Below are 25,629 nucleotides of genomic sequence, written 5' to 3' on the forward strand. Positions count from 1 at the left end.
TACAGACTCATCATCCCAAATTTCAAGAAATGCCGGATTGTGGACAACCTTCCACTTCAGGACCGTCACAGCAGTTCAGTCCATCTAGACCTTCATTTGAAGGGGTGTTTCAACCTAGACAAGCTTCCTCTTCTGGACCGTCACGGCCAAGAACACGAACCAGAGGTAAATATCTAAAGCAAAATAGGATTAAAATATATGTATTACCCTGGGTATACACTAACATTCAGAACTTACTAAACTTTTTATGTAAGGATTTTGAAGATTTATTTTATTCCAGAAGAATACACCCCGAAACCCTTCCTATATGGTCATAAGCCTAAGAGTCCTAGATACATGTATGATGAAATGACAATCGACTCAACTGAGTATTTATATATTTGATATTTAAGAATTTAAAATATTTGGAAAATTTAGGTCACCTGAGCCAAAGTCTCGAGTGGCCTTTTGTCTGTTATCCTTCTATAAACGATTTACATTTTTGGCTTATTCTCAAAAACACTAATATTTTTTTTGATGAAATTTTGCAGAAATCTTCCATGGCAAAAGGTCAATCTGAATTGATAATGTAGGGATGAATTTGTGAAGAATTGTATGTATTTACGTACAGTCTTCTCACAAACATGTTTCTTAAAGATTTTCTTTGGAAAATTGTGATTCTTAAATGATATTTAAGTCATGTGATTTGTTTTTGCAATGGTTTTAATGTGCGTACAGTGTACCCTCCAAATCGAGCGTGCTTGTATAATAGTTTTGATGCATGAATTAATTAAAATACAGCTGTACATGATGGATGCTAAATACGGTACTTAACTCTTATAATAATGGAGGAGGCTTATTGGAGGATAGATTCAGTATTAACCCCTTGTACAATGGGAGGGGGCTATATAATTTGAGGATAAATATAGTACTAAACTTTTACACAAGGTGAGTGGGCTTATTTAAGGATAAATACAGTACTAAACTTTTACAAAAGTTGAGGGGGCTTCATTGAGGATAGATACAGTACTAAACTTTTACTCAAGGGGAGGGGGCTTATTTGTGGAGAAATATATTATTTAACTTTTACACAAGGTGAGTGGGCTTTTTTAAGGATAAATACAATACTAAACTTTTACTCAAGGGGAGGGGGCTTATTGGAGGATACATACAGTACTAAACTTTTACACTAGGGGAGGGGGCTTATTTTAGGCTAAATAATTAAACTTTTGAACTAGGGAAGGGAGCTTATGTGAGGAGAAAAAATGTACTAAACTTTTAAAGTAGAGTTGGAGGTCTTATTTGAGGATAAATAAAACTAAATATTTGTGATGTCACGTACAGGGCGCAGAAATAAAAAGCGGCACCATCAGGAAAATGAAAGTGGATATGGAAATAATCCTATTGAGGAAATTGCACTTTGTGAAAATGAGCCAGAAAGCAACACAATTCCAGAACCAAGCAGGTATGTTTTAAATACTGGAAAACCTTCACCCAGTCATGTTCAATGCCTCGTAAACCTTTACCAATTCAAGTGTTCAGTATCTGGGAAACATTGATCCATTCAAGTGTTCAATGTCTAGGGAACCCTCACTCATTCAAGTGTTCAATGTCTGGGGAAACCTTCACCCAGTCAAGTGTTCAATGTCTTGGAAACCCTCACCCAGTCAAGTGTTCAATGTCTTGGAAACCCTCACCAAGTCAAGTGTTCAATGTCTGGGGGAACCCTCACCAAGTCAAGTGTTCAATGTCTGGGGGAACCCTCACCATGTCAAGTGTTCAATGTCTGGGAAACCTTCACCAAGTCAAGTGTTCAATAATTAATTAATATACAAATTTCTTATAAGATAAATATCTGATATAACAGTGTGTGGTTGTCTGCAGTTTTAATCTGATAGGTCAAATTTCTGTTGAGTTTCGTTATTTTTTTAGTTTTCAGGGCCAGTGTTTTCCAAGGAAGAATATGTTTTGTTCCCGAGAATTCTTGGAGAAGATCCCAAAATTTTGTAATTATATTTTGTATTCTTTATATTTTAAACATGTAATTAATGAGTGTCCTGCATGCTAATTCTCAGCTAACTCAAGTTTAACTCCCAAATTCGTTGTAATTTTGGCATTATTTTCAAAACAACTGAACAAATATCCACAGTTAAGTGACAGACTAAGTATGGAATCACCTTGTATATGTTATAGAGATATGTGTAAATATAGATTTTTGTCTGGTGGATAGTGGTTATACACACTTGCCTTTCACCCAGTCAGCAGTGGTTTGATTCCCCTGATCGGACATGAAAATGTATCGGATGTCTCCTGCTCCGTACCACATGGGTTTTCCCTAGGTCCTCCAGTTTTCTCCCACAGTAAGATCCCTCTTTCACTTCGATCCGGGCCAGCAAGCATGATTTATAGAAGTTGGTATAACTTGCTTAACAATTGTAAAAATAAAGTTTCTTGATATGAATATTGAGGTATTGCAAATTCACTTATATGACTTTTTTCCAGTTTTTTGGGAAATAATATTGATACTTTTAGAGAAATTAAGCTATTTAATTTGTAATAAAAACACAAAACTGTAAATACTAGATGCCAGCATCCCTAATTTCCTGAGTCACTGGACCATGAATTCTGTAATTGAAGGATATCGATATGATGTCCACTATGTGATTTAACTATGTACAAACTTTAGATGTTAATGTATTAAGTATTTTACAACAATTATGAATTAAGTTATATCAACTTAAAAATCATAAATTAATATATTGATCATGCTTGTTGGCCCGGATGGAAGCATACAAGGGGTCTTCATATAGTAGGAAATCAGTACAAAGTACCTGGAGAAAAACACATGGTCGGGTAGGTAATCACTCCTAACCTTTTCACGTCCGATCGGGGAATCAAACCCTGGCCGCCTAGGTGAAAGGTAAGTATGTTACCACTGTGCCACCCAATCACCAGTATATTAGGTCCAGTTGGTTTCAGTATGGTCTCCATGTTTTAGATATTTTGAGCAGACTGCCACAAGATGAAAACGGTGCTGAAGAGCTCTTTCAGAAAATATTCAAGGTAATTTTAATGTGTATATATCTAGTGTCATAATAGAGCTAGACAAGTCTCTACCTCTGTTATTTATGGGACTTACAACTGTTAAAGAGAAAGAAATCTGGGGGGAAAATGCCTTACCCCCAGACATATGCTTCTACATAATAGAATTAATTTTAATATTTGTCTTCATTGAATTGTTGAATATTTTGATTTATAAGCCCACCATCATCAGATGGTGGGCTATTCAAATCGCCCTGCGTCCGTGGTCCGTGGTCTATCGGTCCGTAAACAATTTTTGTTATCGCTATTTCTCAGAAAGTAATGAAGGGATCTTTCTCAAATTTCAATTGTAGTTTGGCCTTGGACCGAAGTTAAGCATATTCCATTTTTGGACCAGTTAGAAAACAACATGGCCAACAGGCAGCCATCTTGGATTTTGACAATTGAAGTTTGTTATCGCTATTTCTCAGAAAGTACTGAAAGATCTTTCTCAAATTTCATATGTAGGTTCCCCTTGGTGCCTAGTTATGCATATTGCATTTTGAGACCAATCTGAAAACAACATGGCCGACAGGCAGCCATCTTGGATTTTGACAATTGAAGTTTGTTATCGCTATTTCTCAGAAAGGAATGAAGGGATCTTTCTCAAATGTCATATGTAGATTTCCCTTGGTGCCTAGTTATGCATATTGCATTTTGAGACCGATTGGAAAACAACATGGCCGACAGACAGCCATCTTGGATTTTGACAATTGAAGTTTGTTATCGCTATTTCTCAGAAAGTACTGAAGGGATCTTTCTCAAATTTCATATGTAGGTTCCCCTTGGTGCCTTGTTATTCATATTGCATTTTGAGCCCAATCTGAAAACAACATGGCCGACAGGCAGCCATCTTGGATTTTGACAATTGAAGTTTGTTATCGCTATTTCTCAGAAAGGAATGAAGGGATCTTTCTCAAATGTCATATGTAGATTTCCCTTGGTGCCTAGTTATGCATATTGCATTTTGAGACCGATTGGAAAACAACATGGCCGACAGACAGCCATCTTGGATTTTGACAATTGAAGTTTGTTATCGCTATTTCTCAGAAAGTACTGAAGGGATCTTTCTCAAATTTCATATGTAGGTTCCCCTTGGTGCCTTGTTATTCATATTGCATTTTGAGCCCAATCTGAAAACAACATGGCCGACAGGCAGCCATCTTGGATTTTGACAATTGAAGTTTGTTATCGCTATTTCTCAGAAAGTAATGAAGGGATCTTTTACAAATTTCATATGTAGTTTACCCTTGATGCCTAGTTATGCATATTGTGTTTTGAGACGAATCGGAAAACAACATGGCCGACAGGCAGCCATCTTGGATTTTGACAATTGAAGATTGTTATCGCTATTTCTCAGAAAGTAATGAAGGGATCTTTCTCAAATTTCAATTGTAGTTTGGCCTTGGACCGAAGTTAAGCGTATTCCATTTTTGGACCAGTTAGAAAACAACATGGCCAACAGACAGCCATCTTGGCTTTTGACAATTGGAGTTTGTTATCGCTATTTCTCATAAAAGATTCTCAACATCCATAACATTTATGGTTTTTTATTATGGCACTTATATCGCCAACATGTTTCGGCCGCTAGGCGGCCTTCATCAGGACAATTTTGTACAATACAATAATTACTGAGGTAAGTGTTTGCGGATCATGACGTCATAGATAATCATCAATACAACGACAAAGAGTAGCAAGAGTAAATGTTTGTGGAAAGATGTAGCTGCACGGCATGTCAAAACAACCCACCCGGAAGAAGATGAAACCACATCAATACAAACTGAAGTTTTTTCACCAAGAACAACAGCAGAGAAACCCAAAAAATGGAAACCACCATTTGAAGCCAAACCTGCCCCCCTAGATGACTTATCCAACGTCAAGTTTAGGGTAGTTGCAGCAAACAACTTATACGGGAATCCTGAGAAGAAATCGTCAACAACAACCCAAAATCCAGAACCCCGCTACTCACATGTTGACAACAAAACACTGGAAGAAGACCTATACCTATCCTCTGATGACGAAAGTGTGGAAAACTTTCAGAACTCTCACGATTCAATTTTAAATTACGCAACTGAACAAACATTACATGAGAACACTAATGTTAACTCTAGTTTAGATGAAACCTTTTGCCAAGATGAAATTCAAAATTTTGAAATTTGCCAAAATGCCCAAGTCCACTCTGTCTATGGCATTTTCCAATCCACCACAAACATTTACTCTTGCTACTCTTTGTCGTTGTATTGATGATTATCTATGACGTCATGATCCGCAAACACTTACCTCAGTAATTATTGTATTGTACAAAATTGTCCTAATGACGGCCGCCTAGCGGCAGAAACATGTTGGCGATATAAGTGCCATAATAAAAAACCACAAATGTTATGGATGTTGAGAATCCTTTATTCAAGATATTATGCTTACCACATAGCGAGGATCTCTACTGAATACCGCAAGGTATCCATCCAGTAACATTACCGCAATTGGAAACGTTAGGAGTGTTGGTTCTTCCACTTTATTATATTTCTCATAAAGTACCAAAGGAATCTTTCTCAAATTTCATATGTAGGTTCCCCTTCATCCCTTGTATTGCATTTTGGGACCATTCTGTCCTGAAAACAACCTGGCAAACAAACAGCCATGATCGCTAAAACTCAAATTTCTTATATAGCTAGGATTCCCTTGTTTGAAAAGTACTGGAGGGATGTTTCTCAATTTGCACAGATTAGTAAAATGAAGTAAAAAGTAGAGAGAAGACCAATCTGACATAGAACCTATAAAGATCATTCAGTGGTGGGATCTCTTGTTTAAAGTTAAACTAACTCTGAGCTGCATGGTCAAGTAACACCATTACCGTTCAAAGAATCTCTGAAGCTTTCATGAAAATATTTTATGAATATGGCGGGAAGACTACAATTTCTAAAATTTTAGCTTCTGTAAATGTCAAGATGTAAACAAACATATCCCAATGTACAAAGTGTTAACACTTAATATATTGAAAAACGCATCACTCGTTATAAATTTGTAGTTTATACACAACATACAAGAAAAGTCATAGATAAAATTCGAATATGATTTATTACTTTTAGATTTCTCAGCAACATGAATTACAATCTTAATTTTGGCTCTTCTTGGGGGCTACTCACCATGTTGTATACATTTACTAAAATATAACCATAACTTCATATTAAAAACACATGATCCAATTAATTAATTTGATATAACCTGTAAAGGTAGTTATTATCTGAATGGGGAAAAAGAATTCCCTGGAATTCTAATGGCCAAACGAATGAATTGTGCTGTGTGTGTATAGCAACAATGAATGAGAGCCCCAAGAAGATAATAATATTGACAATGTACCACATATATAAAAGAAAACAATATTTGCAAATCATGTGTAAGAAGAGAAGAAAAAACACAAATGACAGTTATCTCATTATTTCTTCTATCTGTAACCCTGATAAATACTAGCCGCAATATACCTCTCGGCTAGAGAGATCTTCTCTTTAGCTGGATCTGTTGAGTGTAAGATGAGTAAGCTAGAGGTCCCGGGTTCGATCCCTAGCAGAGGCAGTGATTTAAGTTTAATTTATCATGCGCTCTGTTACATATCTTATTATTTTGTCTTGAGAATATGGCTGGAGACACAGAGATGTACAGGACACGAGTTCTACCTGCTTTGGAGAATATGCTCAAGTTACATAAGTAAGGATACTTTTATGTACACTGTATTTTTATTTTTTCTCCCAAAGGGATGCTAAATACTGTAGTAAAGTAAAAATAATACTAAAATATTCCAAACTGAAGTCAAAGTGTAATCTAAACTTTCACACAATTGATTTCTGTATTATTGTGGAGTCAGAATTTACATCAGTGATATTGATGTAATGTTTTTCCAGGAGTTGTTCCTACCAGAGACATTTTAACCAGTGCTGTAGTGGACAGTACAGTCAAAGTAAACTGGGTAAACAAGGAAAAGGAGCAGTCATCGTAGCTAGGGACACGATAAGGAAAGCATCCTACGGTAATAGGTTTTCTGGAGAGTATCTGTAAGAACAGGCCAGTAATTAATTCAATTATTTTTATATGATCGTCAAAATATGTTGGGAGTATTATGGTATAGAAATGTCCACCTGGTGTTAAATTTTGTTTGTCCGAGACTTCCTCCTAAATAAATTGACTGATTTCTTTGAAACTTGGTGTGCATTATAATCATGTCTGTGTTGAGTTTAAAATTAATTCTTCACAGGTAAACAGCAAGATGTCTGGAAGAAGGGCATGCGGGCGAGACGTTCAACGAAAGTAACAACCAAAAGGATCTTGAGTCAACATCTGGGGACACCTGAGGTACTGTCACTAAATATTACTTCTGTATGTTGGAAAAATGCGAGGTACTGTTGTATACCTGAGATTTTCTACAGATGTTTACTGTTACGAAGTATTACCTTTACAGGTGTTTACTGTTATGAAGTATTACCTTACAGATGTTTACTGTTAGGAAGTATTACCTATACAGATAATTACTGTTATGAAGTTTCACCTTTACAGATGTTTACTGTTATGAAGTATTACCTTTACAGATGTTTAATGTTATGAAGTATTACCTTTACAGATGTTTACTGTTATGAAGTTTTACCTTTACAGATGTTTACTGTTATGAAGTATTACCTTTACAGATGTTTAATGTTATGAAGTATTACCTTTACAGATGTTTAATGTTATGAAGTATTACCTTTACAGATGTTTAATGTTATGAAGTATTACCTTTACAGATGTTTACTGTTACGAAGTATTACCTTTACAGATGTTTACTGTTATGAAGTATTACCTTTACAGATGTTTACTGTTATGAAGTATTACCTTTACAGATGTTTACTGTTATGAAGTATTACCTGTAACAAAGTATTACCTTTACAGGTGTTTACTGTTATGAAGTATTGTGTTTACAGGTGTTTAATGTTATGAAGTATTACCTTTACAGATGTTTACTGTTACACCTTTACAGATGTTTACAGTTATGAAGTATTGTGTTTACAGATGTTTACTGTTACGAAGTATTACCTTTACAGGTGTTTACTGTTGTGAAGTATTACCTTTACAGATGTTTACTGTTGTGAAGTATTACCTTTACAGATGTTTAATGTTATGAAGTATTACCTTTACAGATGTTTACTGTTATGAAGTATTACCTTGACAGATCTTTACTGTTATGAAGTATTACCTTTACAGATGTTTACTGTTATGAAGTATTACCTTTACAGATGTTTACTGTTATGAAGTATTACCTTTAACGATGTTTACCGTTACGAAGTATTACCTTTACAGATGTTTACTGTTTTGAAGTATTACCTTTACAGATGTTTACTGTTATGAAGTATTACCTTTACAGATGTTTACTGTTATGAAGTATTACCTTTACAGATGTTAACTGTTATGAAGTATTACCTTTACAGATGTTTACTGTTATGAAGTATTACCTTTACAGATGTTGACTGTTATGAAGTATTACCTTTACAGATGTTGACTGTTATGAAGTATTGCGTTTACAGATGTTTACTGTTACGAAGTATTACCTTTACAGATGTTTACCGTTATTACCTTTACAGATGTTTAATGTTATGAAGTATTACTTTACAGATGTTGACTGTTATGAAGTATTACCTTTACAGATGTTTACTGTTATTACCTTTACAGATGTTTAATGTTATGAAGTATTACTTTACAGATGTTGACTGTTATGAAGTATTACCTTTACAGATGTTTACTGTTATGAAGTATTACCTTCACAGATGTTTACTGTTATGAAGTATTACTTTACAGATGTTTACTGTTATGAAGTATTACTTTACAGATGTTTACTGTTATGAAGTATTACCTTCACAGATGTTTACTGTTATGAAGTATTACTTTACAGATGTTTACTGTTATGAAGTATTACCTTCACAGATGTTTACTGTTATGAAGTATTACTTTACAGATGTTTACTGTTATGAAGTATTACCTTCACAGATGTTTACTGTTATGAAGTATTACCTTTACAGATGTTTACTGTTATGAAGTATTACCTTCACAGATGTTTACTGTTATGAAGTATTACCTTCACAGATGTTTACTGTTATGAAGTATTACTTTACAGATGTTTACTGTTATGAAGTATTTCCTATACAGATGTTTACTGTTATGAAGTATTACCTTTACAGGTGTTTACTGTTACGAAGTATTACCTTTACAGATGTTTACTGTTATGAAGTATTACCTATACAGATGTTTACTGTTATGAAGTACTACCTTTACAGATGTTTACTGTAACGAAGTATTACCTTTACAGGTGTTTACTGTTATGAAGTATTACCTTTACAGATGTTTACTGTTACGAAGTATTACCTTTACAGATGTTTACTGTTATGAAGTTTTACCTTTACAGATGTTTACTGTTACGAAGTATTACCTTTACAGATGTTTACTGTTATGAAGTTTTACCTTTACAGATGTTTACTGTTATGAAGTATTGTGTTTACAGATGTTGACTGGTATGAAGTATCACCTTTACAGATGTTTACTGTTACGAAGTATTACCTTTACAGATGTTTACAGTTATGAAGTATTACCTTTACAGATGTTTTCTGTTACAAAGTATTACCTTTACAGATGTTTACTGTTATGAAGTATTACCTTTACAGATGTTTACTGTTATGAAGTATTACCTTTACAGATGTTTACTGTAACAAAGTATTACCTTTACAGATGTTTACTGTTATGAAGTATTACCTTTACAGATGTTTACTGTTATGAAGTATTGTCTTTACAGGTATACATGTTCCTGAGACGTGTACTCAACAGTGTTATACCAAATGAACTTGTAGGAAAAGCCAACAAGAAAAAACTGGACAAATGTATCCTTGGAAAATTAACAATTATGAGAAATTGTCTTATGATTTTCTCTGGCCTAGCTGATGAGATTTTGGGGTATAAGATATCTCATGAAACCTTGGACATATTTTTAAATAAAGAGCTTTTGTACAGGATATTTCATGAACCCCTGGATAGTTTCTTTAATAAGGGGTGGCTGGGCTGTATCTATTGGAGGCCCACTTATTTAAAAACTGATGCATACATAGAGGATATCTAACAGTGTCTTCAGTAATACCAAATATATTTCACGAGTGGGGCTAATATTTTGATATTTTTCACAAGTGCGCAGAGATATTCTGTTTATTACATTTTTTATCAACGAAAACCCTACCCCGTATGCTAAGTAGGACTACAGCGATAATTTGTAAACAAAAACAGTAGTTTCCCCTGTCCATGTGCTGACATATATGTCGGGCTTTCTGATTGGTCAATTATTTTGGTATTTTCTAATCTTTAATTTGATTGGTCAAATCAGCAAAAGTGATATTTTTCACTAGTGAAAAATATGATATTCTTCACTAGTGAAAAATATCACTTTTATAGAATGAATAATTTTTGATATTTCACTGGTAAAAATGTAATAAATAGCTTTATCATATTTTTTATATATTTTTTTTTATATATTTTTTTTTTTTATTTTGTTTGTTTGTTGATGGGTCATTAAGTCTGATCAATCGATGTGATTGATGTCTCAAATGAAGTGTTTAAGTTCATTCATGGATTGGTTTATTTAAGCAGCAGATCTTACTGTAGTAATGTAGCTTACAGTCAGTTGGGTTGTGAAGTATTCTACAAAGTAAAATCTTACTTCAGAATAAGTAAACTTTGTATTTCTATTAATAATTATATCAAAGTGCAATTCTTTTTGGCATGGGATGGCCATATATTGTTCTGCACTGGCTGTCCTCTTATTATTGATATAAATATGTCATATATATTATATACTTCATTATGTTGCTGAATCATACAATCACAATGATTTAACCATGACCTATAATCAGGCATCAAACCGTTCCTAAAACTTGGCAAATATGATAAATTTTCTGTGGCAGAGCTGAAGGTAAAGCAAATGAAGGTAAGTCAGGTTGTTTGGAATATTTTGTAAGTGAAATGGAATTGGATAACAAATTAAATATGACGTATTGATGGCCATTTCGACTTAATGGAATATTAAACACTCATAAAATGCTATCTTTCGACAAAAAGATTTCCAATCAAATGTCAAATCCATGATAGAGTACAGGTCGTAAGAGTTACAATACAATGTATGTACCGGATATCAGAGAGTTACTTGTAGATAAAGTTTCTCAATTGAACTAGAATTCTCCATGTAACTACTATAAGCATTAACAGAGCATTATAATTTGAATAATATATTTTAATGAACAGGTGTACTGATAAAACATAATGACTTGTTTCTAGGTTGAAAATATTTCCTGGCTGGCCAATATTGCCTCCAAAACTGAGCAGCTTCATCTTCTATCACAAGTGATCGTTTGGATTTTTGAGGATTACATCATGGTGCTACTACAGGTACAGTTGTATATACTCTGGTTCGTAGTCATGTGACTGGTTCGTAGTCATGTGACTGGTTCGTAGTCATGTGACTGGTTTGTAGTCATGTGACTCTGGTTTGTAGTCATGTGACTCTGGTTCGTAGTCCCTCGATAGAAAGTTCTAAAAGGACACAACCATGACATCACAGACAGGCCTGTTTCTCACCTTCCCAGAAACACAAACAGGCAAATGTAGGGAGTGTCAAACCACACATTTCTGATCATTACTCATGGTTACGTGGCTGGCGCTCTTACCAACTGAGCTATCGTTGTACCTTTGGTTCCTGAGAAGCACAAACCGACATGGGTAGGAATAAAGATAGGCATAAGTGTTTTAGTATTGGTTCACGTCTTGTTTTCATCTGTGCAGCTATAATTGGCACTCTGCAACCTCCATTCTAAGGTCAAATATCACTTGAAATGCAAAATTTGCAATTCAATCTTGTCTAGGACATAACCTTTGAACAGTAGAAGTCTTGTTATGATATAACTTGATGTAATTTGAAACATATATTGCATCACCTGCAGAACAGTACCTGTGCAGTGAACAAAAATTGGGTCACTGCAACAACCTCAATGTCAAAGGTCAATTTTGTGCATAATTTCCAGTAGGAGAAATATATACATTATATGATTTTACAGTACAAGCATTTACAAATATAGTCTCTACCCATAGAATATTAACTTTCCTTACTTATTGAAGGACATATGGTCTGTTACGGCATTTAATTCAGTATTATTATATATATATCTAAAAACTATTATTGCCATAAGCAGATGTTAGTGTTTTGCATAATGCTGTTCCTCAGTACATTGTCTGTATAGAAGATTATGTGTTTTCGTATATACATGAGGTTGTATTAATAAGCGATGTAACCACATGTAGACATTAATTGATTCTGTATTTAACTTTCAGTCATTTCTGTACATCACTGAGACAGCACATCATCGTAATCGGTTACTGTATTTCCGGAAGAGAGATTGGTTGAGACTACATATGAGAGGCTTGGATGGTACAGTATTTATATTTGATATCAGATACATTTTACTATCAGTCTGTGGTCATATACTGTAGAAACCTTCATATACAAACTACCTCAGGGAACACATAACTTGTTCATAGCTGAACTATTTTTGGGGAAACAGACCTTGTCTATGTCAGAACTATTTTTGGGGAAACAGACCTTGTCTATGTCAGAACTATTTTTGGGGAAACAGACCTTGTCTATGTCAGAACTATTTTGGGGGAAACAGACCTTGTCTATATCATTTTGGGGGAAACAGACCTTGTCTATGTCAGAACTATTTTGGGGGAAACAGACCTTGTCTATGTCAGAACTATTTTGGGGGAAACAGACCTTGTCTATGTCAGAACTATTTTGGGGGAAACAGACCTTAACTGTTCATAGCTGAACTATTTTGGGGAAGCATGCGCAGTCCTTGTTCGTATATCTGCTGTTGGGAACATATAACTTGTTCATATCCAAACTGCTCGGTCACACTTAACTTGGTCGGTAAAGCAGATGTTTAGATATTTCAATTTATAACAATTGGTAAAGTTGTAATGGGCAAGACACACAATAAGTTATAGTGACTAAAGTTTAGATATGCTGCATTAGGATCAGTGGCATTCTTCTGTCTATATGACATTGTATAGAGACATAACTGTAAAGCAGTGACATCAAAGCATACAGTATTCCATCAATTGTGTTCATCTATTTACCCAATATCATTATACCCCCTCAACGAAGTTAGGGAGGTTTACTGGAATCAGGTTGTCCGTCCGACCGTCCGTCTGTAGACACATTTTGTCCAGACAACTCCTAAACCGATAGGCCGATCCCAATAAAACTTAACACACATATTAATGATCATGTGTAGATGTGCATGCCACTTTCTTTTTCTCAAAATTATGGTTGCTATGGCAACTGGTCACTATAAACAGGTTTTCCGATAAGAACCATAATTTTAAGTTTGTCCGGACAACTCCTCCTAAACCAAAGGTCCGATTTCAATGAAACTTCACACAATTATAGAGGACCATGTGTAAATGTGCATGCCACTTTCTTTTTCTCAAAATTAATGGTTGCTATGGCAACTGGTCACTATATTACTGGGTTATCTTAGTTAGCCTCTAATTAAGAGTTCCAATTCACCTTTGACTCGTGCAGGTTACGGGAGTATTAGTCAGCCATCCTGGCGACAGTTCTAGTTGTAAATAAAACATCAATATTTTAAATTGACATTTATTATATTGGTGTTACACATACATTTAAACCTTTCTTCTTCATTCCCAGTCAGTGATCAAATATAGTCATTCTCATATCAACATGGTCAATAACAAATGCTAACATAATTGAAAGTTAAAGAAAAAATCTGATATCAATTTTAGTGTTTTTTTTAAGTCAAATATCACTAATTACTGCATCAACAAAGACCCAAACAATTACATGTTTACAAACTATGTCATTGTAGCTTTGCTGAAAAAGAAGATGTTAGTGCCAATCACTCAGGTAAGAATAGTAATGTCACCCCTGTACACAGGTAAGGTCAGTAATGTCACCCCTGTACATACTGGTAAGGTCAGTAATGTCACCCCTGTACACAGGTAAGGTCAGTAATGTCACCCCTGTATACAGGTAAGGTCAGTAATGTCACCCCTGTACACAGGTAAGATTGGAATGTCACCCCTGTATACACAGGTAAGGTTGGAATGTCACCCCTGTATACAAGTAAGGTCAGTAATGTCACCCCTGTACACAGGTAAGAATAGTAATGTCACCCCTGTACACAGGTAATATCAGTAATGTCACTCCAGTATATACAGGTAAGGTCAGTAATGTCACCCCTGTACATACAGGTAAGGTCAGTAATGTCACCCCTGTACACAGGTAAGGTTGAAATGTCACCCCTGTACACACAGGTAATATCAGTAATGTCATCCCTGTACACACAGGTAATATCAGTAATGTCACCCCTGTACACACAGGTAATATCAGTAATGTCACCCCTGTACACAGGTAAGGTCAGTAATGTCACCCCTGTACACAGGTAATATCAGTAATGTCATCCCTGTACACAGGTAATATCAGTAATGTCACCCCTGTATACAGGTAAGGTTGGAATGTCACCCCTGTACACAGGTAATATCAGTAATGTCACCCCTGTACACAGGTAAGGTCAGTAATGTCATCCCTGTACACAGGTAATATCAGTAATGTCACCCCTGTACACACAGGTAAGGTCAGTAATGTCACCCCTGTATCCACAGGTAATATCAGTAATGTCACCCCTGTATACAGGTAAGGTCAGTAATGTCACCCCTGTACACAGGTAATATCAGTAATGTCACCCCTGTATACACAGGTAATATCAGTAATGTCACCCCTGTACACAGGTAAGGTCAGTAATGTCACCCCTGTACACAGGTAAGGTTGAAATGTCACCCCTGTATACACAGGTAATATCAGTAATGTCACCCCTGTACACAGGTAAGGTTGGAATGTCACCCCTGTACACAGGTAAGATTGGCATGTCACCCCTGTACACAGGTAAGGTTGAAATGTCACCCCTGTATACAGGTAATATCAGTAATGTCACCCCTGTACATACAGGTAAGGTCAGTAATGTCACCCCTGTACACAGGTAAGATTGGAATGTCACCCCTGTATACAGGTAAGGTCAGTAATGTCACCCCTGTATATACAGGTAAGGTCAGTAATGTCACCCCTGTATACAGGTAAGGTCAGTAATGTCACCCCTGTATACAGGTAAGGTCAGTAATGTCACCCCTGTACACAGGTAATATCAGTAATGTCACCCCTGTACACACAGGTAATATCAGTAATGTCACCCCTGTACACAGGTAAGGTCAGTAATGTCACCCCTGTACACACAGGTAATATCAGTAATGTCATCCCTGTACACACAGGTAAGGTCAGTAATGTCACCCCTGTATCCACAGGTAATATCAGTAATGTCACCCCTGTATACAGGTAAGGTCAGTAATGTCACCCCTGTCAACAGCTATTATCAGTAATGTCACCCCTGTATACACAGGTAATATCAGTAATGTCACCCCTGTACACAGGTAAGGTCAGTAATGTCACCCCTGTACACAGGTAAGGTTGAAATATCACCCCTGTATACACAGGTAATATCAGTAATGTCACCCCTGTACACAGGTAAGGTTGGAATGTCACCCCTGTACACAGGTAAGATTTGAATGTCACCCCTGTACACAGGTAAGGTTGAAATGTCACCCCTGTACACAGGTAATATCAGTAATGTCACCCCTGTACATACAGGTAAGGTCAGTAATGTCACCCCTGTACACAGGTAAGATTGGAATGTCACCCCTGTATACAGGTAAGGTCAGTAATGTCACCCCTGTAAATACAGGTTAGGTCAGTAATGTCACCCCTGTATACAGGTAAGGTCAGTAATGTCACCCCTGTACACAGGTAATATCAGTAATATCACCCCTGTACACACAGGTAATATCAGTAATGTCACCCCTGTACACAGGTAAGGTCAGTAATGTCACCCCTGTACACACAGGTAATATCAGTAATGTCATCCCTGTACACACAGGTAATATCAGTAATGTCACCCCTGTACACACGTAATATCAGTAATGTCACCCCTGTACACAGGTAAGGTCAGTAATGTCACCCCTGTACACAGGTAATATCAGTAATGTCATCCCTGTACACAGGTAATATCAGTAATGTCACCCCTGTATACAGGTAATATCAGTAATGTCACCCCTGTATACAGGTAAGGTTGAAATGTCACCCCTGTACACAGGTAGTATCAGTAATGTCACCCCTGTACACAGGTAAGGTCAGTAATGTCATCCCTGTACACACAGGTAAGGTCAGTAATGTCACCCCTGTATCCACAGGTAATATCAGTAATGTCACCCCTGTATACAGGTAAGGTCAGTAATGTCACCCCTGTAAACAGGTAATATCAGTAATGTCACCCCTGTATACACAGGTAATATTAGTAATGTCACCCCTGTACACAGGTAAGGTCAGTAATGTCACCCCTATACACAGGTAAGGTTGAAATGTCACCCCTGTATACACAGGTAATATCAGTAATGTCACCCCTGTACACAGGTAAGGTTGGAATGTCACCCCTGTACACAGGTAAGATTGGAATGTCACCCCTGTACACAGGTAAGGTTGAAATGTCACCCCTGTATACAGGTAATATCAGTAATGTCACCCCTGTACATACAGGTAAGGTCAGTAATGTCACCCCTGTACACAGGTAAGATTGGAATGTCACCCCTGTATACAGGTACGGTCAGTAATGTCACCCCTGTATATATAGGTAAGGTCAGTAATGTCACCCCTGTATACAGGTAAGGTCAGTAATGTCACCCCTGTAAACAGGTAAGGTCAGTTATGTCACCCCTGTACACAGGTAATATCAGTAATGTCACCCCTGTACACACAGGTAATATCAGTAATGTCACCCCTGTACACAGGTAAGGTCAGTAATGTCACCCCTGTACACACAGGTAAGGTCAGTAATGTCACCCCTGTATACAGGTAAGGTCAGTAATGTCACCCCTGTAAACAGGTAAGATCAGTAATGTCACCCCTGTACACACAGGTAATATCAGTAATGTCACCCCTGTACACAGGTAAGGTTGGAATGTCACCCCTGTACACAGGTAAGATTGGAATGTCACCCCTGTACACAGGTAAGGTTGAAATGTCACCCCTGTATACAGGTAATATCAGTAATGTCACCCCTGTACATACAGGTAAGGTCAGTAATGTCACCCCTGTACACAGGTAAGATTGGAATGTCACCCCTGTATACAGGTAAGGTCAGTAATGTCACCCCTGTATATATAGGTAAGGTCAGTAATGTCACCCCTGTATACAGGTAAGGTCAGTAATGTCACCCCTGTAAACAGGTAAGGTCAGTTATGTCACCCCTGTACACAGGTAATATCAGTAATGTCACCCCTGTACACACAGGTAATATCAGTAATGTCACCCCTGTACACAGGTAAGGTCAGTAATGTCACCCCTGTACACACAGGTAAGGTCAGTAATGTCACCCCTGTATACAGGTAAGGTCAGTAATGTCACCCCTGTAAACAGGTAAGATCAGTAATGTCACCCCTGTACACACAGGTAATATCAGTAATGTCACCCCTGTACACAGGTAAGGTCAGTAATGTCACCCCTGTACACACAGGTAATATCAGTAATGTCATCCCTGTACACACAGGTAAGGTCAGTAATGTCACCCCTGTATCCACAGGTAATATCAGTAATGTCACCCCTGTATACAGGTAAGGTCAGTAATGTCACCCCTGTCAACAGCTATTATCAGTAATGTCACCCCTGTATACACAGGTAATATCAGTAATGTCACCCCTGTACACAGGTAAGGTCAGTAATGTCACCCCTGTACACAGGTAAGGTTGAAATGTCACCCCTGTATACACAGGTAATATCAGTAATGTCACCCCTGTACACAGGTAAGGTTGGAATGTCACCCCTGTACACAGGTAAGATTTGAATGTCACCCCTGTACACAGGTAAGGTTGAAATGTCACCCCTGTACACAGGTAATATCAGTAATGTCACCCCTGTACATACAGGTAAGGTCAGTAATGTCACCCCTGTACACAGGTAAGATTGGAATGTCACCCCTGTATACAGGTAAGGTCAGTAATGTCACCCCTGTATATACAGGTTAGGTCAGTAATGTCACCCCTGTATACAGGTAAGGTCAGTAATGTCACCCCTGTACACAGGTAATATCAGTAATATCACCCCTGTACACACAGGTAATATCAGTAATGTCACCCCTGTACACAGGTAAGGTCAGTTATGTCACCCCTGTACACACAGGTAATATCAGTAATGTCATCCCTGTACACACAGGTAATATCAGTAATGTCACCCCTGTACACACGTAATATCAGTAATGTCACCCCTGTACACAGGTAATATCAGTAATGTCATCCCTGTACACAGGTAATATCAGTAATGTCACCCCTGTATACAGGTAATATCAGTAATGTCACCCCTGTATACAGGTAAGGTTGAAATGTCACCCCTGTACACAGGTAATATCAGTAATGTCACCCCTGTACACAGGTAAGGTCAGTAATGTCATCCCTGTACACACAGGTAAGGTCAGTAATGTCACCCCTGTATCCACAGGTAATATCAGTAATGTCACCCCTGTATACAGGTAAGGTCAGTAATGTCACCCCTGTAAACAGGTAATATCAGTAATGTCACCCCTGTATACACAGGTAATATTAGTAATGTCACCCCTGTACACAGGTAAGGTCAGTAATGTCACCCCTATACACAGGTAAGGTTGAAATGTCACCCCTGTATACACAGGTAATATCAGTAATGTCACCCCTGTACACAGGTAAGGTTGGAATGTCACCCCTGTACACAGGTAAGATTGGAATGTCACCCCTGTACACAGGTAAGGTTGAAATGTCACCCCTGTATACAGGTAATATCAGTAATGTCACCCCTGTACATACAGGTAAGGTCAGTAATGTCACCCCTGTACACAGGTAAGATTGGAATGTCACCCCTGTATACAGGTAAGGTCAGTAATGTCACCCCTGTATATATAGGTAAGGTCAGTAATGTCACCCCTGTATACAGGTAAGGTCAGTAATGTCACCCCTGTAAACAGGTAAGGTCAGTTATGTCACCCCTGTACACAGGTAATATCAGTAATGTCACCCCTGTACACACAGGTAATATCAGTAATGTCACCCCTGTACACAGGTAAGGTCAGTAATGTCACCCCTGTACACACAGGTAAGGTCAGTAATGTCACCCCTGTATACAGGTAAGGTCAGTAATGTCACCCCTGTAAACAGGTAAGATCAGTAATGTCACCCCTGTACACAGGTAAGGTCAGTAATGTCACCCCTGTACACACAGGTAAGGTCAGTAATGTCACCCCTGTACACAGGTAAGGTCAGTAATGTCACCCCTGTACATACAGGTAATATCAGTAATGTCATCCCTGTACACAGGTAATATCAGTAATGTCACCCCTATACACAGGTAAGGTCAGTAATGTCACCCCTGTACACACAGGTAATATCAGTAATGTCATCCCTGTACACACAGGTAAGGTCAGTAATGTCACCCCTGTACACAGGTAAGGTCAGTAATGTCACCCCTGTAAACAGGTAAGGTCAGTAATGTCACCCCTGTACACACAGGTAATATCAGTAATGTCACCCCTGTACACAGGTAAGGTCAGTAATGTCACCCCTGTAAACAGGTAAGGTCAGTTATGTCACCCCTGTACACAGGTAATATCAGTAATGTCACCCCTGTACACACAGGTAATATCAGTAATGTCACCCCTGTACACAGGTAAGGTCAGTAATGTCACCCCTGTACACACAGGTAAGGTCAGTAATGTCACCCCTGTATACAGGTAAGGTCAGTAATGTCACCCCTGTAAACAGGTAAGATCAGTAATGTCACCCCTGTACACACAGGTAATATCAGTAATGTCACCCCTGTACACAGGTAAGGTCAGTAATGTCACCCCTGTACACACAGGTAATATCAGTAATGTCATCCCTGTACACACAGGTAAGGTCAGTAATGTCACCCCTGTATCCACAGGTAATATCAGTAATGTCACCCCTGTATACAGGTAAGGTCAGTAATGTCACCCCTGTCAACAGCTATTATCAGTAATGTCACCCCTGTATACACAGGTAATATCAGTAATGTCACCCCTGTACACAGGTAAGGTCAGTAATGTCACCCCTGTACACAGGTAAGGTTGAAATGTCACCCCTGTATACACAGGTAATATCAGTAATGTCACCCCTGTACACAGGTAAGGTTGGAATGTCACCCCTGTACACAGGTAAGATTTGAATGTCACCCCTGTACACAGGTAAGGTTGAAATGTCACCCCTGTACACAGGTAATATCAGTAATGTCACCCCTGTACATACAGGTAAGGTCAGTAATGTCACCCCTGTACACAGGTAAGATTGGAATGTCACCCCTGTATACAGGTAAGGTCAGTAATGTCACCCCTGTATATACAGGTTAGGTCAGTAATGTCACCCCTGTATACAGGTAAGGTCAGTAATGTCACCCCTGTACACAGGTAATATCAGTAATATCACCCCTGTACACACAGGTAATATCAGTAATGTCACCCCTGTACACAGGTAAGGTCAGTAATGTCACCCCTGTACACACAGGTAATATCAGTAATGTCATCCCTGTACACACAGGTAATATCAGTAATGTCACCCCTGTACACACGTAATATCAGTAATGTCACCCCTGTACACAGGTAATATCAGTAATGTCATCCCTGTACACAGGTAATATCAGTAATGTCACCCCTGTATACAGGTAATATCAGTAATGTCACCCCTGTATACAGGTAAGGTTGAAATGTCACCCCTGTACACAGGTAATATCAGTAATGTCACCCCTGTACACAGGTAAGGTCAGTAATGTCATCCCTGTACACACAGGTAAGGTCAGTAATGTCACCCCTGTATCCACAGGTAATATCAGTAATGTCACCCCTGTATACAGGTAAGGTCAGTAATGTCACCCCTGTAAACAGGTAATATCAGTAATGTCACCCCTGTATACACAGGTAATATTAGTAATGTCACCCCTGTACACAGGTAAGGTCAGTAATGTCACCCCTATACACAGGTAAGGTTGAAATGTCACCCCTGTATACACAGGTAATATCAGTAATGTCACCCCTGTACACAGGTAAGGTTGGAATGTCACCCCTGTACACAGGTAAGATTGGAATGTCACCCCTGTACACAGGTAAGGTTGAAATGTCACCCCTGTATACAGGTAATATCAGTAATGTCACCCCTGTACATACAGGTAAGGTCAGTAATGTCACCCCTGTACACAGGTAAGATTGGAATGTCACCCCTGTATACAGGTAAGGTCAGTAATGTCACCCCTGTATATATAGGTAAGGTCAGTAATGTCACCCCTGTATACAGGTAAGGTCAGTAATGTCACCCCTGTAAACAGGTAAGGTCAGTTATGTCACCCCTGTACACAGGTAATATCAGTAATGTCACCCCTGTACACACAGGTAATATCAGTAATGTCACCCCTGTACACAGGTAAGGTCAGTAATGTCACCCCTGTACACACAGGTAAGGTCAGTAATGTCACCCCTGTATACAGGTAAGGTCAGTAATGTCACCCCTGTAAACAGGTAAGATCAGTAATGTCACCCCTGTACACAGGTAAGGTCAGTAATGTCACCCCTGTACACACAGGTAAGGTCAGTAATGTCACCCCTGTACACAGGTAAGGTCAGTAATGTCACCCCTGTACATACAGGTAATATCAGTAATGTCATCCCTGTACACAGGTAATATCAGTAATGTCACCCCTATACACAGGTAAGGTCAGTAATGTCACCCCTGTACACACAGGTAATATCAGTAATGTCATCCCTGTACACACAGGTAAGGTCAGTAATGTCACCCCTGTATCCACAGGTAATATCAGTAATGTCACCCCTGTATACAGGTAAGGTCAGTAATGTCACCCCTGTCAACAGCTATTATCAGTAATGTCACCCCTGTATACACAGGTAATATCAGTAATGTCACCCCTGTACACGGGTAAGGTCAGTAATGTCACCCCTGTACACAGGTAAGGTTGAAATGTCACCCCTGTATACACAGGTAATATCAGTAATGTCACCCCTGTACACAGGTAAGGTTGGAATGTCACCCCTGTACACAGGTAAGATTTGAATGTCACCCCTGTACACAGGTAAGGTTGAAATGTCACCCCTGTACACAGGTAATATCAGTAATGTCACCCCTGTACATACAGGTAAGGTCAGTAATGTCATCCCTGTACACAGGTAAGATTGGAATGTCACCCCTGTATACAGGTAAGGTCAGTAATGTCACCCCTGTATATACAGGTTAGGTCAGTAATGTCACCCCTGTATACAGGTAAGGTCAGTAATGTCACCCCTGTACACAGGTAATATCAGTAATATCACCCCTGTACACACAGGTAATATCAGTAATGTCACCCCTGTACACAGGTAAGGTCAGTAATGTCACCCCTGTACACACAGGTAATATCAGTAATGTCATCCCTGTACACACAGGTAATATCAGTAATGTCACCCCTGTACACACGTAATATCAGTAATGTCACCCCTGTACACAGGTAAGGTCAGTAATGTCACCCCTGTACACAGGTAATATCAGTAATGTCATCCCTGTACACAGGTAATATCAGTAATGTCACCCCTGTATACAGGTAATATCAGTAATGTCACCCCTGTATACAGGTAAGGTTGAAATGTCACCCCTGTACACAGGTAATATCAGTAATGTCACCCCTGTACACAGGTAAGGTCAGTAATGTCATCCCTGTACACACAGGTAAGGTCAGTAATGTCACCCCTGTATCCACAGGTAATATCAGTAATGTCACCCCTGTATACAGGTAAGGTCAGTAATGTCACCCCTGTAAACAGGTAATATCAGTAATGTCACCCCTGTATACACAGGTAATATTAGTAATGTCACCCCTGTACACAGGTAAGGTCAGTAATGTCACCCCTGTACACAGGTAAGGTTGGAATGTCACCCCTGTACACAGGTAAGATTGGAATGTCACCCCTGTACACAGGTAAGGTTGAAATGTCACCCCTGTATACAGGTAATATCAGTAATGTCACCCCTGTACATACAGGTAAGGTCAGTAATGTCACCCCTGTACACAGGTAAGATTGGAATGTCACCCCTGTATACAGGTAAGGTCAGTAATGTCACCCCTGTATATATAGGTAAGGTCAGTAATGTCACCCCTGTATACAGGTAAGGTCAGTAATGTCACCCCTGTAAACAGGTAAGGTCAGTTATGTCACCCCTGTACACAGGTAATATCAGTAATGTCACCCCTGTACACACAGGTAATATCAGTAATGTCACCCCTGTACACAGGTAAGGTCAGTAATGTCACCCCTGTACACACAGGTAAGGTCAGTAATGTCACCCCTGTATACAGGTAAGGTCAGTAATGTCACCCCTGTAAACAGGTAAGATCAGTAATGTCACCCCTGTACACAGGTAAGGTCAGTAATGTCACCCCTGTACACACAGGTAAGGTCAGTAATGTCACCCCTGTACACAGGTAAGGTCAGTAATGTCACCCCTGTACATACAGGTAATATCAGTAATGTCATCCCTGTACACAGGTAATATCAGTAATGTCACCCCTATACACACAGGTAAGGTCAGTTATGTCACCCCTGTACACAGGTAAGATCAGTAATGTCACCCCTGTACACACAGGTAATATCAGTAATGTCACCCCTGTACATACAGGTTAGGTCAGTAATGTCACCCCTGTACATACAGGTAAGATCAGTTATGTCACCCCTGTATACACAGGTAATATCAGTAATGTCACCCCTGTATACAGGTAATATCAGTAATGTCACCCCTGTACATACAGGTAAGGTCAGTAATGTCACCCCTGTACACAGGTAAGATTTAGATGTCACCCCTGTATACAAGTAAGGTCAGTAATGTCACCCCTGTACACACAGGTAAGGTCAGTAATGTCACCCCTGTACACAAGTAATATCAGTAATGTCCCCCCTGTACACAGGTAAGGTCAGTAATGTCACCCCTGTACACAGGTAAGGTCAGTTATGTCACCCCTGTACACAGGTAAGGTCAGTAATGTCACCCCTGTATACAGGTAATATTAGTAATGTCACCCCTGTACATACAGGTAAGGTTGGAATGTCACCCCTGTACATACAGGTAAGGTCAGTAATGTCACCCCTGTATACAGGTAATATCAGTAATGTCACCCCTGTACATACAGGTAAGGTCAGTAATGTCACCCCTGTACACAGGTAAGATTGGAATGTCACCCCTGTATACAGGTAAGGTCAGTAATGTCACCCCTGTATATACAGGTAAGGTCAGTAATGTCACCCCTGTATACAGGTAAGGTCAGTAATGTCACCCCTGTACACAGGTAATATCAGTAATGTCACCCCTGTATACACAGGTAATATCAGTAATGTCACCCCTGTACACAGGTAAGGTCAGTAATGTCACCCCTGTACATACAGGTAATATCAGTAATGTCATCCCTGTATACAGGTAATATCAGTAATGTCACCCCTATATACAAGTAAAGTCAGTAATGTCACCCCTGTACACACAGGTAAGGTCAGTAATGTCACCCCTGTACATACAGGTAAGGTCAGTAATGTCACCCCTGTACATACAGGTAATATCAGTAATGTCATCCCTGTACACAGGTAATATCAGTAATGTCACCCCTATACACACAGGTAAGGTCAGTTATGTCACCCCTGTACACAGGTAAGATCAGTAATGTCACCCCTGTACACACAGGTAATATCAGTAATGTCACCCCTGTACATACAGGTAAGGTCAGTAATGTCACCCCTGTACATACAGGTAAGGTCAGTAATGTCAGCCCTGTACACACAGGTAAGGTCAGTAATGTCACCCCTGTACATACAGGTAATATCAGTAATGTCATCCCTGTACACAGGTAATATCAGTAATGTCACCCCTATACACACAGGTAAGGTCAGTTATGTCACCCCTGTACACAGGTAAGATCAGTAATGTCATCCCTGTACACACAGGTAATATCAGTAATGTCACCCCTGTACATACAGGTAAGGTCAGTAATGTCACCCCTGTACATACAGGTAAGGTCAGTAATGTCACCCCTGTACATACAGGTAAGGTTGGAATATCACCCCTGTACACAGGTAAGGTCAGTTATGTCACCCCTGTATACACAGGTAATATCAGTAATGTCACCCCTGTATACAGGTAATATCAGTAATGTCACCCCTGTACATACAGGTAAGGTCAGTAATGTCACCTCTGTACACAGGTAAGATTTGAATGTCACCCCTGTATACAGGTAAGGTCAGTAATGTCACCCCTGTACACACATGTAAGGTCAGTAATGTCACCCCTGTTCACAGGTAATATCAGTAATGTCACCCCTGTACGCAGGTAAGGTCA

General features: G+C 38.8%; 3 protein-coding genes across 3 annotated transcripts in view; all 3 read left to right on the forward strand.

Moving 5' to 3' along the window:
• Positions 1-7: 7 nt before the first annotated feature.
• On the forward strand, positions 8-1,538 carry LOC117321332. The gene is made up of 2 exons (XM_033875789.1): positions 8-165; positions 1,324-1,538. Exons 1-2 carry the CDS (start codon positions 30-32, stop codon positions 1,536-1,538), a joined length of 351 nt encoding a protein of 116 aa, XP_033731680.1. The 5' UTR covers positions 8-29.
• A 1,445-nt stretch (positions 1,539-2,983) lies between these two features.
• Positions 2,984-25,629, forward strand: part of LOC117321330 (telomerase reverse transcriptase-like) — a 37,713-nt gene continuing 15,067 nt past the window's right edge. Inside the window, exons 1-9 of the mRNA XM_033875787.1 lie at positions 2,984-3,042; positions 6,689-6,762; positions 6,957-7,081; positions 7,307-7,404; positions 9,866-9,950; positions 10,971-11,044; positions 11,392-11,502; positions 12,442-12,538; positions 14,001-14,038. Of these exons, the coding sequence (XP_033731678.1) occupies positions 6,692-6,762; positions 6,957-7,081; positions 7,307-7,404; positions 9,866-9,950; positions 10,971-11,044; positions 11,392-11,502; positions 12,442-12,538; positions 14,001-14,038 (699 nt within the window). The 5' untranslated portion in view covers positions 2,984-3,042; positions 6,689-6,691. The remainder of the gene's footprint in view (positions 3,043-6,688; positions 6,763-6,956; positions 7,082-7,306; positions 7,405-9,865; positions 9,951-10,970; positions 11,045-11,391; positions 11,503-12,441; positions 12,539-14,000; positions 14,039-25,629) is intronic.
• LOC117321331 lies at positions 4,772-5,387 on the forward strand (the record flags this gene model as incomplete). The annotated part of the gene is given in 1 exon segment (XM_033875788.1): positions 4,772-5,387. A coding segment is annotated over 1 exon segment (533 nt), but the record flags the coding sequence as incomplete, so codon positions are not given.

The sequence above is a fragment of the Pecten maximus genome, unplaced genomic scaffold (genome assembly GCF_902652985.1).
Source record: "Pecten maximus unplaced genomic scaffold, xPecMax1.1, whole genome shotgun sequence".
Lineage (NCBI taxonomy): Eukaryota > Metazoa > Mollusca > Bivalvia > Pectinida > Pectinidae > Pecten > Pecten maximus.